The sequence below is a fragment of the Equus asinus genome, chromosome 11, assembly GCF_041296235.1.
Source record: "Equus asinus isolate D_3611 breed Donkey chromosome 11, EquAss-T2T_v2, whole genome shotgun sequence".
Lineage (NCBI taxonomy): Eukaryota > Metazoa > Chordata > Mammalia > Perissodactyla > Equidae > Equus > Equus asinus.
Genome location: NC_091800.1, coordinates 39,433,892 through 39,449,466, shown reverse-complemented (window position 1 = coordinate 39,449,466; position 15,575 = coordinate 39,433,892). Strand labels below are relative to the sequence as shown.

The window sequence follows — 15,575 nt, the reverse complement described above, 5'->3', positions numbered from 1 at the left end:
TTGTGTTTCCCTAGGCATTTGTGTAAGATGATTATTTGGGTAATTAAAAAATAGATTTCTTATTACAAAAAAAATAAGTTCATTACAGAAAGATAACACAAAAACAAAATGAGGAAAAAATGTATAGTATCGCCTACTTAGAAAGACACTATAACTTCCTGGGTGGAAGTGTGTGTGTCTACGGAGCAAGTCCTCTGGTTTAATGCTATTGGTTGGTTGTTTGAAAAAGTTTGTTAAAGCAGGGAATCACAAAATAAGTGGTTCAGTTATACCATAAACTTTCTTTTTTTTGATTCAAAACATAAGTATCCATTTTTTTCTCTAGACATTTGATGTGGAGCCTAGACCTTTTCCGGGAGTAGGCACAGGCTGATTGCATAAATTGCACCCATGATGCACTGTTGTCTGCATATTGGTGTTTTAAAGTGGAACAGGAGTGTAGAGGCTCTTACACAGTAATCTGGGTATAGAGTATTTTCTCTTTTAAAAAAAGTCTTTTTGATGATATCTCTTAATAATTTACACTTGTGTCCACATCTCCTTCTATAGCACTTTTTAAAATGTCATCTTTTGAAAAATGTTTACAAAATATTATGGTTTTTATAGAAACAGCAACTCTTTTCTCAATGATATGTTGCCTGTTTATGTAATTTACTTAAATTATATAATTGCAGTAATAAATAGAACTGGCAAAAATGGATTTGGAAATGAACCCAACTGGATCTTGGTGGGAGGAGAAGCATGTGAATGTAGGAGAGAGGAGGATATTAGCCTTGAATGTTCATTATGCCATGGGTGTTAATCAGTGTTTCACACATGGAATGGAAACCAGCAGGTATTTGAATGAGCTGATCAGGTAGAAAATGACTAAGAATGTGTTTGTACATGCACACATTTCCTGTATGTGAACAAAAACACATTTTTGAACAAAAATGGAGAATACCATATTAGAGTTTCTGCTTTTTAAACTTAAGCTACATTAGCATCTTTCCATTATCAAGATTGTAGGCATAGTTTTCTTTGATTCAGGATTTCTTCTAGCCCCTGGCTAGGTTAGTGGGTAGCTGCCTTACTAGCTCCTTTAGCATTTTTTTGTTTACCCTGTCATAGTGTTTATTACAAGCTATATTAATTGTTTTATTTACCTGTTCTTGCTCCTTTAGATTTCTCCCATCAACTGTTTATCACTTATTATCTTTATTCTAACCATTCCTTTTCTTTAATTCTTCTGCAATCAGAATTTCACTTCTACAGAGTTATTTATAAACTTCTCTTAAATTCAGTTTTTAATTTGACCTCACTTCAGCAGTTTACCCTTGACTCTTCTCTTTTTAAAACTTCCTCTTTCCTTAGGATTTGTTATCTCATCTTCACTTGGTTCTGTTCTTAGTATTGTCACTGCCTTTTCTTAGGTACCTTGGTGGGAGCTTCTACCTAGTCGCACACTTTAGCAGTGGAGATTTCAGACTTGATGTCTCTGTGAGGGTGGAGTAGATGGACTTTTCCCTCTTCCTCCTCTAAGTCCAACTGAAAAATCTAGACATCACGTGTGAAACAAATACAAGACAACGGATAGACTAGGAACCTTGGGACCCAATGAATGGCATGGTGGTGAGTTCTACAAGTTTTCTTTTTGCCTTTATCCCAGATTTGGAGATATGCTAAATCTGGAACCCAGAAATGCCAGTAGACATAGACGAAAGTTTCAATGGAAGGCTGCTCTCTTAAGCCAGAGGAACAGCCACCTAGTCAGAAGACTTTAACCATAACTAGTCAATGCCTGCCAAATACCACAGAAGAAAACTGGTGGCTGGGTGGCTCCTCCCCACCCATACCATCAAAACAAAGTGGGGAGCCTGGACTTAGACTCCAGACAGCAGTAATGAGGTACTCTTCCCTCTCCCCGTTGAGGTGGTGTCAGAGGAGACTTAGTAGGGAGTCAGAACTTTTACCGCAGTCCGTGGTAACCGTTCCCACTCGCACCTTGGTGCCAAGGTTACATGCTGAGCATGATGAGGCATTCCTACTTCTCCCTGCCAGGAAGGTACCATGGAGGCTGAGTAGGTAGCTCAGGCTCCTACCCATGTGCAGCAGTAACAAGGAACCTCTCCCCTCAGGTGTCATTGGAGGCCAAGTGGGGACATTGGACTTCTGTTCCCACCTGGTGGTGTCAACTTGGTACCTTTCCTTCCTCCAGTAGAGCAGTGTTACAGGAAGCCAGTTAAAAACAGGATAAACCCAACGAAATTCACATTAAGACATATTGTAGTCAAACTCCTGAAAACTAAAGACAGAGCAAAATATCTTGAAAGGAACAAGAGATGGCACATTAGTTATAGGGAAAAAACAATTGAGGTGACTTTGGCATCCTCATCAGAAACTATGGAGGCCAAAATCTAACTGGTAAAACAGTTTTCAAAGGAAGAAAGCGAAGAACTCGGTCATCTCAGAATCTTATGTGCTATGCAACTATCCTTCAGGAAAGGAGGAGAAATCAAGGCATACCCAGATGAAGGAAAACCCAGAGAATTTGTGGCCAGCAAACTTAGCCTAAAAGAATGGCTAAGGGACGTTTTCTAAGCAGAAAGGAAATCGTTAAAGAAGGCACCTTGAAATGTTAGGAAGAAAGTCCAGTGTAAGTAAAAATATGGGTAAAAAAATAGAATTTCCTCCTCTTGAATTTTCTAAATTATGATTGATGGTAGAAGCAAAAATTATAACACTGTGGTTCTAAATGTATGTAGAGGAAATACTTAAAACAATTCTACTATAAATGGGGAAGGTAAAGGGACTTCAAGGGAGGTGTGTGTGTTTGCTGGGCTGCCTAACAAAATGCTACAGACAGTGTGGCTTAAGCAGTAGAAATTTATTCTCTCACAATTCTGGAGGCTTGAAGTCTTAAGATTTTCGTCTGACGCCTCTTTCCTTTGCTTGTAGATGGTCCATGTCTTGCTGTGTCCTCTCAAGGTCTTTTCTCTGTGGGCATGTATCTCTGGTGTCTCTTCCTCCTCTTATAAGGACACCAGTCATACTGGATTAGAATCCTACCCTTATGACCTCATTTAACATTAATTACCTCTTTCAAGGCCTTATCTCCAAGTACAGTCACATTGTGGGTTTAGGTTTCAATTTTGAATTTTGAGGGATTCTGTTCAGTCCATAATATGAGGGAAGATTTTTGCAATTCACTCAAACTTGTAAAATGATGACACTGATGAACTTGTGATGTATTATGATGTAATACCTAGAAGAACCATTAAAAAATTATACAAAGAGATATACATAAAAAATAATAAATCAAAATGGAATTCTAAAACATGTTCAAATAAACCACAGGAAGGCAGGGAAAAGAAGATAGACAAACGGAACAAACAAAAACCAAAAAATAAATAGTAGACTGAAGCCTTAACATATCAATAATTACGTTAAGTATAAATGGTTTAAATAAACAAATTAAAGGAGATTGGCAAAGTGGATTAAAAAAATCACCTAATTATATGCTTTCTATCAGAGATTCACTTCAAATATGTTGATATAGGCAGATTGAAAGTAAAAAGACAATTAAAGGTTTATCATGCAAACATTGATCAAAAGAAAGCAGTTGTGGCTATTTTAAGACCTCAGAGTAAAGAAAATCAAGTGATTTTTATATAATGATAGAAGGGTCAATCCACTAAAAGACCATTTCTAAGTGTGCATATGTCAAACTGCAGATGTGCAAAATATATGAAGCAAAAAATAATAGAACTGAAAGGAGAAATAGATAAATCCACAATTAGATTTGGAGAATTTACAACTCTGTCAACAAATCACTAAAGATATAGAAGAACTCAACACCATCATCAAGCAAAAGGATATAATATATATAGAATACTGTATAACATATAGTGTTATTTTATTTGTGTTATATGTAGCACTCTATGACAATAACAGAATATATATTCTTATTCCCACAGAAAATATACTGGGATAGACAGTATCCTGGGCCATAACGCAAACCTTGTCAAATTAAAATTGAGATCATACTGAATGTGTTCTCTAACCACAATGGACTCAAACTAGAAATCAAGAACAGGAAGATCTCTAAGCATTTGGAAAGTAAACAACACATTTCTATGTAATCCATGGGTCAAGAAGTCTCAAGGGAAATAAATAGTGAAGTAAATCAAAATACAACATTTCAAAGTTTGTGGGACACATCTAAAGCAGTACTGAGAGGGAGGTTTATAGCACTTATACATTAGAAAAGAGGAAAATGCTCAAATCAGTTTTAGCTATCACCTCAAGGCTCTAGAAAAAAGAAGAACAAAGTAAACCCAAAGCGGCACAAGGAAGGAAATAATAAGATCAGAAATCAATTAAATTGAAAACAAACAATAGAGGAAATCAATGACACAAGGAGCTGGTCCTTTGGAAAGATAATAAAATTGACGAACTTCTATTAATATTGATGAAGAAAAAGAGAAGACACAAATTACCCATATCAGAAATGAAACAGGAATTTCATTACAGACCTGACATCAACAGAGTAATAAGGGAATACTACAAATAACTTTAAACACACAAATTTGATAACTTAGATGAAAAAGATCAATTCTTTGAAAAGCACAAAGTATTTCAACAAACCCAATATGAAATAGAGAATTTGAATAGTTTTCTGACTACTAAGGAAATTGAATTACTATATTAAAACTCCCAGAGAGATCTTCAAGTACAGATGATTTCGCTGGAGAATTCTACCTGAAATTTAAAGAAAAATTAATACCAATTCTACACTGTCTCAGAAAATACAAGAGTAGGGAACAATTCACAGTTTTTGAAGGTACTGATACCAAAACCAAACAAAGACAATAACAGAACAAAAACAAACTCCAAACCTCCAAGTTTACAGACCAATGTCCATCATGAATCTAGACACAAAAGTCCTTATTGTAATGTACTATATCAACGAGGCTACAGAAGAAAAATTGCATGATCATATCAATTGATGCAGACAAAGCATTTGATAAAATTCAACACCTATTCATGATAAAAACTCAGAAGAATAGGAGTAAATGTTATAGATTGAATTGTGTCCCCCAGAAAGATGTTTAAGTCCTAACTGTCACCTTAGAATGTGACCTTATTTGGAAATAGGGTCATTGCAGATATAATTAATTAAGATTAGGTCATAAGGGAAAAGAAGGGGCTCTTAATCTAATATAACTTTGTCCTTATCAGAAGGAAAGAAGAGCGAGCAAGAGGGAGAGCCTACGCACCATTTGATGACGGGGGTCAGGAATCTGGATTAACAGTTACCACCAGGAGCTAGGAAAAGGCAAGGAAGGATTCTACTCATAGTTTCAGAGGGAGCCTGGCCCTGCTGACAATTTGATTTGGGGCCTCTAGCCTCCAGAACCATGAGAATAAATTTCTGTTGTTTTAAGTTACCCACTTTGCAGTACTTTAGCAACTTTAGGAAACTCATACAGGGTGGTAATTTCTCAACTTGATAACATGAATCTACAAAAATCCTACAGCTAATATTATATTTAATGGTGAAAGACTGATAATTTTTCCCCCTCAGACTGGGAACAAGGCAAGGATGTTTACCATCACCACTCTTAGCATGGTATTAGAAGCTCTAGCCAGCTCAATGAGGCAAAAAAATGAAATAGAAAGCTTATGAATCAGAAAGGAAGAAATAAAACTGTCCATATTTGCAGATGATATGATTGTTTACGTAGAAAAGTTCAAAGAATCTACAAAAACTCCTGGAACTAATCAGTTCAGCAAGATTGGAGGTTTCAAGATAAACAGAAATCAATTGTATTTTGCAAGATGAAAAAGGTTTAGAGGTTTGTTGTATAACAATGTGCATATAGTTGACAATACTGTACTGTGCTCTTAAATATTAAGAGGGTAAATTTATGTTTTATACTTGAGAAAAACAATCAACTGTATTTTTATATGCTAACAATGAACTTTTGGAAAACACCATTTACTATTCCTCCAGAAAGAAAAAAAAACTCTTTGTAAATCTAACAAATTATGTACAAGACTTTTATGCTGGAAACTACAAAATCATGATGAAGGAAATCAGAGAGTGTCTAAATAAGTGTCCAGAGATCCTGTGTTCGTGAATGAAAATACTCTGTTTTCTTGATCATTTCAGTTGCTGGCAGAATTCAATTCCTTGCAGTTGTGGGACTGACAGCCTTATTTCCTTGCTAGCTGTCAATTTAGGGTTTTCTCAGCTTTTAGAGTCTGCCCGCATTGCTTGCCTCATATTCCCTTTCCTGTATCTTTAAAGCTGTAAAGGCAGGTCGAGTTCCTCCCGTGCTGTGAATCTCTCTTCTTTCTTCCAGCTCCTTTGTCTAATCCAGCTGTGGAAGGGTCTCAGCTTTTAAGAATCATGTAATTAGATTGAATCTACCCTGATAATCTAGGGTACTCTCCCTGTTTTAAAATCACCTGATTGGCAACCTTAAGTCTCTTTTTAATCCGTCTTCACTGTGTGAAGTAATGTAATCATAGGTTCTGGTGTTGGGACGTGGCCATCTTTTGGGGACACAGATGAGATGACTCTGCCTACCACGTATGCCTAGTCCTTCAATGGCTTACTATTCCCCAGGGCATTGCATATAGGTTTTTCACAAGCTCCTTCCTACCTGTTTGACTTTATGTCTGATATAGCCACTTGTGGTGCTCAGCACAGGCCATGTATTTCATATTTAATGCCTTTGCAGGTATTCCCTCTGGCTTAGAAACCTCTCTTCCTTTCTCTGACTTATCCTTCAAGACTCAGGTCAGACATCAGCTGCTTTGTTCCCAGGAGAGGTAGTTGCTGCACCTTCTGTTCCCTTAGTACCATGATTATAGCACTTATTACATTATGGAAATAGTTTTGCTCAACATTTGTCTCAACAACTACTCTCTGATCCTTTCAAGGGCAGAGAACATGTTTTATTCAGTTTTGTGTTGCTCATACCTAGTGAGGATCAAGCACGCAGTGAGCCACTGAAGGCTCACTGACTTTGTTAATGAACACTTGAGTTTTAGTAGTAATGAACATCACCCTTCGAGCAGCAGTCAGTCAAGTCCTAAAATGGGATATAGGACAGGGACTCCAGATTCATCATCCTTGGTTCAGTATGGATAAGTACCAGTTCTGAAATCAGAAGTGATGTTTCTGGCATGAAGGTTGAGATAGGCTCACTGATGCTGCATAGAATATGTCATCTCTTTGTGCCTTTTTCTATGCCTATGAAGTAGGGGTGTGTGTCTGGGCACCAGCAGACCTAGATGCTATTTCTAAGTGATTCTAACCTCTCTCCGTATGTTCCTTTCCTTATATATAAAAGTAAGAGGAGATTCAGTTTCATTCTAAAACCATTTGTTGAGTGCTTAGTCTGTTCCAGGTGCTGGGGATTTAAAAACAAATAAGAAATGGTCCCTATCCTCCACGTGAGATCACCCTTATGATCTGGTAGGTTTATTCCAGCTCTGACAATCCATGAGGCATTTGTCTTTCCCTTCCTTAGGGCACGTTTGGGAAGAGAAGTAGTTTTAACTTTAGTCCGTGGGAAACACGCTTGGATGGTGCTTTGTTCGTTGGCCAGGAAGTAAATCTGAGACCTGACTGTTGCCTCATCTGCTCAATGAGGTGACTGTATTTGCTTCATAAAGCCAACAATGCATTGAAACCACTGCACACATTTGACTTCATCCTGTGTCTCTGGAAGCAATAACTGAATTTCAAAGCCTAAGCTGCTTTGAACATTTAAAGGTGGTTTGAACATTTATTTCCAGAGAACTGCTCTCCACCCCCCTCCTTTTTTTCTTCTTCTATTACCTCTCCACCTCTTCTTTTTCTCCTACTTCGAGACCCCTGCTAGGAAGTGCTAAATGGTAATAAGTTTTTCTTGAGGCAATTAAAAGAGACGAGTTTGATATTTTCTGTTAAGAATTTTAGGAGGTAGATTTTGTGTTAAATTAGTACTTAGCACATTACTTTTCGCTGTTTTAAAGCAATTTTTTCCAATACAAATGTCATACTAATTTCTATGTCATTTCTATTCATGGAGAAGAAACATTTGCACAGTGCTTATTCATCCATGAATGCAGTTTATAGTTAAACCACATAATGCCTGAGGGTACTGTGCTGACAGGCACAGGATGAATTGTACAGATTTGGTTTCCTGAAGATTGATCATTTATAGATCAGTTGATAATCTTTTTTCCAGGTTGCTTCTTACACTGATGATGAGAAATTTTTCACCTTTGTGGAAAGCTATGGATTTCAATAAGCCTCTGTCAGTACAGCAGACCTACCTACTCAATATCACTTTTTATCTTGAACATCTTTTCCAGAAGAGATAGGAAGTCGTATTTGCCCCATCTTTAAAAATAATATTGCTGAAAATAATATGGTGGGGGGAGGCAGAGGTTGTGAGAGAATGGGTTTGTGAATGACAACTTGTTGATACAGCAATATGTTGGCCCTGTAAAATTTTAGGAAAACAGGGAGACATTTTAGGCATATTTGTGTTTTAGTATTACCTTTTCGATAAAGTACTTTCATCAGCTTTCTTTTTCTGTTTAAATATTATAGTCTTTCTTTGGTTGTGGAGCATCTTTGCTTCCTTTCCTCCCACCCTGTCTCACTTTTCTTGTTTTTGATACATTTTATAAAATGTAAAGTGTAATCTGGCTTTCCAAAGGCTGTTGCCAACTTCTTTGATTTTATTGTTGAGTAATTAATTCCCACCATGAGTTAAGATTGTAGTGTAAAGTAATTGAATATAATGCCTCTTGACGTTCAACTGTAATAAGTTTGTTTTATAGAGAATTAGTTTATGTGTAATATATAAGTGGACTAAGTTTTACTTTAATAATTCATATTCTGCAATGTAGAAGAGAGTTATCTAGTGGGGCCAGAAATGGTTGACTTGAGAACTTCTGTGGGTCCCACTCTTTTAGTTACAGTTGTATTATGGATGATCAATTTTAAAAATAGCTATATGTTCTATTAATAATTACTCAGACTGGGAGACTTAACTTGGTTTACTTGGATTGATATGCTTCCTAAATTTTCTAGTGGGTTCCACCATAAGCATATTAAATGCAACAAAGTGTCTTTGTTATATTGACATCATTTTAAATTACTTTGTATATTTTAGCATAAGGTGATTTTAGGAGTAATAACTTTATTTTCTGCAATGATTTAAGGTGATAGCAGTATGAATAATCCTAAACCATTTCTATTAGCTTTAGAATATCTTTATGGATATACTTTTGAATATAGAGATGGTTGAAAATCCACTTCAAACAAAATTTTGAAGCCCCACTGTGAGATACTAACACAGGAGGGCCTGACGGTCCGTGTCTTGTCCAGGCACCTTGGTGCCAGCCCAAGTAAAACTCTCAAATTACTCTATGTGTTTGATTTCAAGCTTCCCTGCTGCATGTGAAATAAGAATAAATACAGAATAGGATGTCAACAAGGCAAACAGTTAAGCGGGATGCTGTAGGTGTTTTCATGAAACATGAAAGCAAGATTTGAAATGCCTACAGGTAATCTGTCTGTTGCTGATAGTGGAGAGTAAACTGTTCACTTTTGAAGTAGCATCTTGGTTTGAAAACATCAGCTTCTATTTAACTCTTTTCCCTCCCTTAACTGTAATAGTGATCTTCAGTCTTTTCTTTTACAGGGTAGTGCTTTTCCTGTTTAAGTATGTTCTTGAATTAGTGGTTTTCACAGAGAAGAGATGAATAAAATAGTCTGACAAGAGTCTGCCAATCTAAATGGCAAATTGCTTTGTTTTGGTGGGGGTGTAAAATCAAATTTGGAATATTTGTAGGCAATTAAGCTGTGCTCACAGAAGTATACAAATGAAGATGCATTTTTTAAATGATATTTTAATTTTTCATGCAAATATGTTGCATTTGGTTTTTAGGCTCATTTTCATGGGAAATGTTATTGTATCTTAAGTGAGAAAATGGTATTATATACTGATATGTGACTTAAACTTTTTATTTATTCTTTATAATGTCCTGATTTTGATTACTGGATGAAATTTTGTTTTTAACATTCCATTTTCAAAAGCTTCACATACACATAAAATCATGCATATGAACAAATGTATATACAAACAGGTATATACAGTGAAATAGGCAAACATATATCTTTTTCTTTCCCCCACTTTTTTTTTTTGCTGAGGAAGATTTGCTGTGAGCTAACATCCATACCAATCGTCCTGTATTTTGTATGTGGGACACATACAGCTGTCACAGCATGGCCACTGACAAGCAGTATAGGTCCACGCCTGGGAACTGAACCTGGGCTACTGAAGCAGAACATGCTGAATTTAACCACTAGGCCTTTCCCCTACTTTTTTGAAGACAGATTGTTACTATTTTATTATTGTCCTAGGTTTTCCAAACACAACTGGAAAAAAGTATTATTTTTACTAGGATAGTTTTCCTATAATCAAATGAGCTGTTGTCTAATGGCAGTGACATCTTAATTGCATACAGTACTGTGCTTGCATCATTGGGTTTCTGAAATAGAGGCAGTTTGATCAAGATGAAAATATTTGTTTAAAAAGCAATGAAGCTCTTTTTTTAAAAAACCACTTGAACTTTGAAATTTAGGAAATCATTAAGACTTATAAGGATGCATTTTAATGGTTTGGGCACTTCTCCTAAAACATCCCTTTTCAATCCTTTGATTAATTTTTTCAGCCCCCTTTTTCTTTACGTAGATCTGAGTCGTCTTTAAGTCTTACTCACATGCCCACTTTCTGCTCTTTGGAACTGTCCAAGGTGAGGCTTATCTGGTGGTGTGCTGGCAAATGTTTAACAACCAGCTCTCTGGGTGGGGGAGGCGCTCTGATTGGCAGCATTTGCTGATTTCTGTGATCTACTTTCAACGTGGCAGATTTTTAGCTACTAACATGATCTCACTGGAGATGGAGCATGGAAGAAATGGGCACAGTTAGCTCTCACAAGGCAAGTGCAAGCTGGGTTAAGCACACCACTGGCTTATCCTAACTTTGCTCCTTTCACAACTAAGATTATGAATCATGAATGATTTTGTACACAGTGTTATTCTTACATTGTATTTACTATCAGAATATAACAAGGGCCAAATATATATAGTAGCATTATTGTCATATTCCAAACCAGAATACCGACAACGTATAATTACCTTTATTTTTTTTTTTTTTCCTGTTTTTCAGTTGGGTGGAAAGCTTTGGACGTGAGGGGCTTGGATTATTACTGGACATTTTGGAAAAATTGATTAGTGGCAAAATGTAAGTATTGCTAATTATTGTTTTCAATTAAACTACATTTGCGTGTCCAATTATAATTTCCACTCTGATGTCTTATGCCAATGCAGACAAGAAAAAATTGTAAAGAAGAATCAACACAAAGTCATACAATGTCTAAAGGCCTTGATGAATACACAGGTATGTACATAGGTAATCAGATTATATGTGTTCTTCACCGGTTCTTATAGTGAGCTTGTGGATTAGAATTGTGTAAGAAAGAATTTGCTCCAAAGTGATGTATTACTTTAATATGTCGTTCAGTACATAATGGAAAAAAATATTCTATTGATTTCTAGTTTTGTGTCAAATCAACTATCTCCCAACAGGAGAAAATTGGGGATGAATAGACCCTCTTCAGATGCTGAACTCCTCGTGTGTAGATTAATTCTCTCTTGCTCCATGCTTCTCTTCCTTCCTTTCTCTCCTCTTTTTTGTTTTCCCCCTTCCTCTCTCCCTCTCTCTTTTAATTTTCAAAAGGATAGCACGGATCCGTTTAGAAATCATACGTGATTATAGAATGTGATCTCCAGTAAGACTTATTGCCAAAGCATGAAATTGGAAAGAGGTGGTTTTTATAGTCTAAGAAGTTAAATCTATAATGAAATTAAGGTAAAGAGATATGAACAGGTCCCAGAAATGGAGCAGTGATGCTTAATACAGGGAATATTGAGACCAAATATAATATGATGTGTGTGCAGAGTTTGCATATTTACAGATGACACATTGGAAGAAATACTTTAAGCTTTTACTGAAGTTAGATTTATCTGCACTGTTTCTTTCTTTTTTTTTTTAATATGGTTAATTGCAGAAATTAGTTCTATCCTGTGCCATGTCTTTAGCTCCAATATCTATAAACACATCTGCCTCATGATGTGTGCATGATAGGTGTTTTAGTTGCTGTTAGACAACAGGGGAGGAAGTTTTACTTATGGTAGTATGGTGATTTGTGTTTCATTCCAAAACCATCTGTATATTTCTGAGTAATTTTAATTCTTAATATTTTGCTTTAAAGTAAACATTTAGAGGACTACACACTTAAGTACTGGTACTTAAATTATTAACAATTATATTTCTTTCCTTTTTACCCCCCTTTCGTGAGGAATATTTGCCCTGAGCTAACATCCATTTGCCAGTCTTCCTCTTTTTGCTTGAGGAAGATTGTCCCTGAGCTGACATCTGTGCCAGTCTTCCAGTATTTTGTATGTGGGTCGCCACCACAGCATGGCTTGGTGACTGGTATACAGGTCCAAGCCTGGGAACCAAACCTGTGAACCCCAGGCTGCTGAAGCGGAGTGGGCAAACTTAACCACTATGCCACCGGGCTGGCCCCACATTTATGTAGCAGATATTTATATTTTCTAAGTCTTTAAGTCTTATTAAGTTACTTATGTGTTTTTCAGCATTTTCTGGGGCTAAGTTTTCTTTTTTTTTGAGGAACATTAGCCCTGAGTTAACATCTGCCACCAATCCTCCTCTTTTTGTGGAGGGAGACTGGCCCTGAGCTAACGTCCATGACCATCTTCCTTTACTTTATACATGTGATACCTACCACAGCATGGCTTGACAAGCAATGCGTAGGTCTGCACTCGGGATCCGAACCAGCGAACCCTGGGCCGTCGAAGCAGAATGTGTGAACTTAACTGCTGTGCCACCGCGCCAGCCCCTAAGTTTTCTATTCTTAACCAATGAAATATTTTTCACCTCCATGTCCCTCCAGTCACTTACGTTTTTCACAGAAAATATCTGATGTAGAAATCACAAGTCCTTTCTATATTGAACTCATTATTCTGTGAGAGTTAGATTTTAGCTATATTAAGTAGCCTTTTGTAGAATCTTTTAAAAGTAAATGAATAAAGGAACCAGAAATTGGTGAGAGGGGAGAGCTCTTTCCACACTGAGTACATAATTCTGCTTTAGGAGACCCCTTCTAAAGTGAGAATATAGAAATTGGAAATTTCGTTAGTCATGGAAAGGCTGAGGGTAGAGAAAACCTAGGGACTGTTTTTTCAAACCAAAGCGGCATGTAGATCATAATTAGAATTTAAGAAACATATCATGGTTAAAGTGAGACAGTATATAGAAGATAATATTCATACTTGGTTTGAGACTGAATTGGAGAGAGAGTAAACTGTGTATTTATTTCTAGTTATATAATATAATGTAGTTTATTCTTATAATAAGATATTGTGTTGCTTATAGTTTGTATACCTGGAGTTGGAATATATTGCCATTTACATTTATTGCTATCACCTGTGCAAATAAGAATAAAAAGTTACTGATCCTTGGAATTAGTATTGTAATGTCTGAAATTTTCGCTAAAGTTTATTTTTTTTCCTAAGACCCATTGATGGTTTTTCCTATACCTCATGTGCAGTGTTTACAAGAGTTCATTGAATGATGAAAAATATAGGCTTTAAGATTAAAAAAAAATGTGGTACCTTATTTGGTACTAGTAATTACATAATTAATATAATGTGCAAACTTGATAATGTCATATGAAATTAAATTTCTTATAATACTAAATTGGGCTAAATATTTTTTTGGTGGAAGGAGATTGTGGATATTTGCTAGGAAGAAAATCAAAGGATGAAAAGTTAATCTGTTTAAATTAAAAGGTAGTTAGAACAGGAGCTTCAGTTTGATCAGTTAACTTTTTGTGTGTTGCTTTGAGGCGTGTACCCCCAGCAAAGGTGCTTTTCCTCCTGAAGCCCAGCCCTTTACCCACATTATCGCCGCTACTGGGAGTAACTCACCAGGGTTGGCTGTTCATCATCAGTGTAGTGATGACAGTAGATGTAGATAGAAGATAGATAGACCAGATGATACTCTTCATGTAAGTGTTGGACATCCTACACAGGGATTTAAACTGTTAACCCTCCCCTGCCTAACACATCTTCAATGGTCTGGAATTCCGTCTATTAGGTAATAATAGGCCTTGTGTAGAAGGCAAATGGCACCTGGCATTGGTCCTCTGTTTAGAACACATGAGTTTTCATATAATCCAGAGTGGATCTTTGACACTCAGCAGAGAGACATCCTTAGACCCTCCAAAATTTGTCACCACCTCTCTAACCTTGTAAGAGCCTTCATTTAATGCACTTTAGATGCCAGCCTTGGTAAGTTGACTATTTCTTTCACAGACTCAACAGTTTTTGTTTTGCGTTGTTTAAATAATTGAATGAGAGTAATTATGTACAAGTAGGCAGCAATTCTGTTTTTAGTTCTAGATACTGAGTAGTGGTAATCTGGGCTCATTCCAGTCTTAAAATGAGGGCTACACACTTTTGTGTTAGCAAAATCAGAGAGCACTGCCTATGATGGAGCTTTGGGTCACAGGATGATGGTGAAAACCATGAAATCAGAGAATGCTCCTATTCAACTTTTTACACATCATGGTTTAGGGCTGGAAGGCTTGACAGAAGGTAGGTGGTACCACTTGGAGAAGATAAGTATGAATTGCCTTGAGTGGCTGGAGGATGGGGAGGTACTGGCTAAGGACAGCCAGGTGGGTGGGAAATGAAGAGGAAATGTGGAGGCAAGCTTTCCTCAATCCTCAAGTGTCTTAGGACAGAGGCAGCCCCTCGGTGCTTGGTAAGCATTGACTGACTGACTTTTTAAATTGGATCTAAGTGGTACTTTATAAGGCTCCGAGAATTCCCTAGAATGATTATTAAGGCATATTGTAGTCTCTGGCCCCATGCCTGTGTTTTTGTTCTTTGTTTCCAGTAATGAAACAGCCCAGGGCATCACAAACGTGAGCATTTCCTGGCTGGTTTTTCCCTATCACCAACAAGACAGAGAAGTCTCTCCAAAAATCATATCCTGGGGCCCTTGGCCCTTCTGCTTGTACTTCCATCTTCGTACCTGTCTTCCTTAGATAGTGGTTTTAAGCAAATGCAATATTTCAGCACAGTGTGACAGCTTCTTTACATAAGTGCCATGTACAAGACAGGAAAGTTTTAAATAGGATTTCATAACACTCAAAGCGTCGGGTGTAAGCTTGTTATAGATCCAACTTTGATACTTATATCTAGTGCTAATTTTGAGTTTAAGCCATAGTTCATAAGTCTGTAATTGAGATTAAGGTCCTTTTTAGTGCTTAGTAATAATTCTAATCAACCAATTTCTCTTTAGAAGGATTCTCTGGGATGCATGGTGGATAAATAATAATTGTTTTATCCATCTATTCATCCTCTCTTATTTGATACTTATCTTTCATAGATTACAAGTGGGCTGTAAGAGACATGCATCCTTATATCA

The 15,575-nt window shown here is 36.7% G+C and overlaps 1 protein-coding gene across 1 annotated transcript in view; it reads left to right on the top strand.

The window, feature by feature from the left end:
• The window catches only part of DIAPH3 (diaphanous related formin 3), a 489,528-nt gene that overhangs the window by 137,264 nt on the left and 336,689 nt on the right, over nt 1-15,575 (top strand). The window contains exons 6-7 of the mRNA XM_070480866.1: nt 11,223-11,297; nt 11,384-11,453. Coding sequence (XP_070336967.1) covers nt 11,223-11,297; nt 11,384-11,453 — 145 coding nt within the window. The remainder of the gene's footprint in view (nt 1-11,222; nt 11,298-11,383; nt 11,454-15,575) is intronic.